Source organism: Gadus macrocephalus, chromosome 23 (genome assembly GCF_031168955.1).
Source record: "Gadus macrocephalus chromosome 23, ASM3116895v1".
NCBI lineage: Eukaryota > Metazoa > Chordata > Actinopteri > Gadiformes > Gadidae > Gadus > Gadus macrocephalus.
The window spans coordinates 4,010,195-4,012,694 of NC_082404.1; the positions used below are offsets into that span (position 1 = coordinate 4,010,195).

The 2,500-nt window shown below is 43.5% G+C and overlaps 1 protein-coding gene across 1 annotated transcript in view; it reads right to left on the reverse strand.

Annotated features, from left to right (window-relative positions):
• Positions 1-2,500, reverse strand: part of acvr2ba (activin A receptor type 2Ba) — a 62,769-nt gene that overhangs the window by 11,159 nt on the left and 49,110 nt on the right. Inside the window, 7 exon segments of the mRNA XM_060045732.1 lie at positions 314-457; positions 744-865; positions 868-886; positions 1,877-1,905; positions 1,908-1,932; positions 1,934-1,998; positions 2,001-2,024. Of these exon segments, the coding sequence (XP_059901715.1) occupies positions 314-457; positions 744-865; positions 868-886; positions 1,877-1,905; positions 1,908-1,932; positions 1,934-1,998; positions 2,001-2,024 (428 nt within the window).

The window sequence follows — 2,500 nt, forward strand, 5'->3', positions numbered from 1 at the left end:
GATTTAATCTAATCGAATCTAATCATGATTATTCGATTCAGAACCTTATGAATCGAAATCTAATCTATTTAAGAAATTGGTCACGATACCCTGCCCTAGTGTGCGTGCGTGTGTTTGTGTGCGTGCGTGCATGCATGCGTGTGTGTGTGTGTGTGTGTGTGTGCCAAAGGGGCTATTGGTCAACACAATGCCGGTTTTAAATAACAGTTTATTCTTATCTGGACAAAACACACACAATGACACGCACAAACACACTTACAAACACACACACACACACACACACACACACACACACACACACACACACGCTCACCCTCTCGTGGAACTCTGTGATGAGCCATAGTTCGCTGTCCAGGCTGCTGCCGCGGCGCTCCGCTCCGATGTAGCGCAGAAGGTTCTCGTGTCTCATGCCCGGCGTGGCGTAGATGTCCCGCTCACTCTCCCAGGAAAACTTGTCCTGGAGAGAGAGAGAGAGAGAGAGAGAGAGAGAGAGAGAGAGAGAGAGAGAGAGAGAGAGAGAGAGAGAGAGAGAGAGAGAGAGAGAGGGAGAGGGAGAGGGAGGGAGGGAGAGAGAGAGAGAGAGAGAGAGAGAGAGAGAGAGAGAGAGTGTAACTACAAACAAAAGTTGCTGGTTCCTTCCATCAATGACTAATTGGCTCGTCTCTTTTATCCAAGACTTTGAATAAAAAGGTAAACCTAAATTTTGATCTGAAAGTGCTCCATTAGCTTTCAGTCACACACACCTGCATAGGGAACACCTTGACGGCCACATATTCGTTCATCATCTGGGCCTTCCACACGCAGCCAAAGCGCCCCCTGGCTTTGATCTCCAGCAACTGCAGGGGTTTGAGCCCCACCAGAGGGGAGGAGGGGCTGGCCCCGGGTCCTACAGGGAGAAGGGTTGTGGAGAGAGAGAAGACATGAGTGAGAGACTTACTCATTCATCAGAATGTAGAGATCAGTCTGATGCAATCCTGGTAAGATGAACACTTAACCATAAGTGTGTGCTGATATGTGTCTTTGTATACTATTTTCTTGTCTACTCTTTTGTTGTCTATTCTATTCTGCTGTATTCAACGCTACTGTGTTCAAGTCTAATCTATTCTACAGTATTCTTCCAGCCTACATGCATGTAGTCCAGTCATTTCAAATGTGTTATCGTCCATTATTTTATCAATGCAATCTATAATGTTTTTCAGTATAATCGCTGAATTATCTAAACGATCTACCGGTCAAAATGCCACAACACTGTTTATCATTTATATTGTTCTATTGAGAGCAGGCATGCTCCGTTTGGAATGTGGAAATTAATTTCAAGTTTGGGTTGGTAGTTTGATTCTTCAGCCACTCCTAGATAAACCTTGAAATCCAAGAAAATGCAGCTCTTAACTAGTAACAAGGAGGTGTCACCTTGTAAAGCCTACGAGTGTGATTTTGAATTGACTGAGGGTTTTATATTGAAAGTTCTTGGAGTGCCTATAGGGGCTAGAGAAGTGCTATATAAAGGCAGCCCATGTTTTTAATGGCGGCTTGAAATGCCATCCGAATTGAACTGGACTTCTCCTAAACTGCAGTGTCACGAGCTCAACACAAGGGGGAGCAGAGACACAATCTCGTTTGCCTGTGTACAGGTTGTCTGTCTGAAAACGTATGTGTGTATCTATGTGTGTTCCTTTATTTATGTATGTGTGTATATTTGTGTGTGTGTGTGTGTGTGTGTACCTGTATGTATGTGTGCGGTATGTGTATGCGTGTATCTACGTGTGCGTGTCTGTGTGCGTATATCGATGTTTAACGTCTGCACCTGTATCTTCATGGAGCTTTTGTATGTGCCCTTGTACGTGGGGTTGTGTGTTTTGTGTGTGTGTGCCCTGACCTCGACGATGTCCACGTGTCCGTACGGGGCTTGCGGTGGCAGTACATCCAGAGGGCGGGAGAGCAGCAACAGGGACAGCGTGGTGAGGGGCAGCAGGCAGTACACACTCACACTGAGCACACTGGAGCTGGGGGAGGTTTTTCGAAAGCTGAGAGAGACACACACACACATAATTATAACGATTATAGATAGATAGATAAGAACTTTATGAATCCCCCGGGGAGAGGGGACATCCCTTTGTTACTATCAACAGCCCAACAGGGTAAAATACACTACAATAAGATTACAAAGTACTAAAGAAAAAAAAAATACGCTAAAGTAAATGCTTAAGGAAATGCTAAATTAAAGACAAACGGAATAACAGGGCAAACAAAACAGACAGTATCTAAATCATTAATTAAAAAGTGTAAAGTGTAAATTATAATGTGGCTAGTAACACAGTATAATGTTATGTTCATATCAACAAATAAGACACCCAAACACACGGTCACACATGCTCACACACAAATACAAACAAAGAGATGGTTTATAAGTTAAGCCAAAAACAGAATCATAATCATGTTTATATTGAACGCATAAACACACGTAGGTAATACGGACAAACATCTCCCATCACTATGCTAA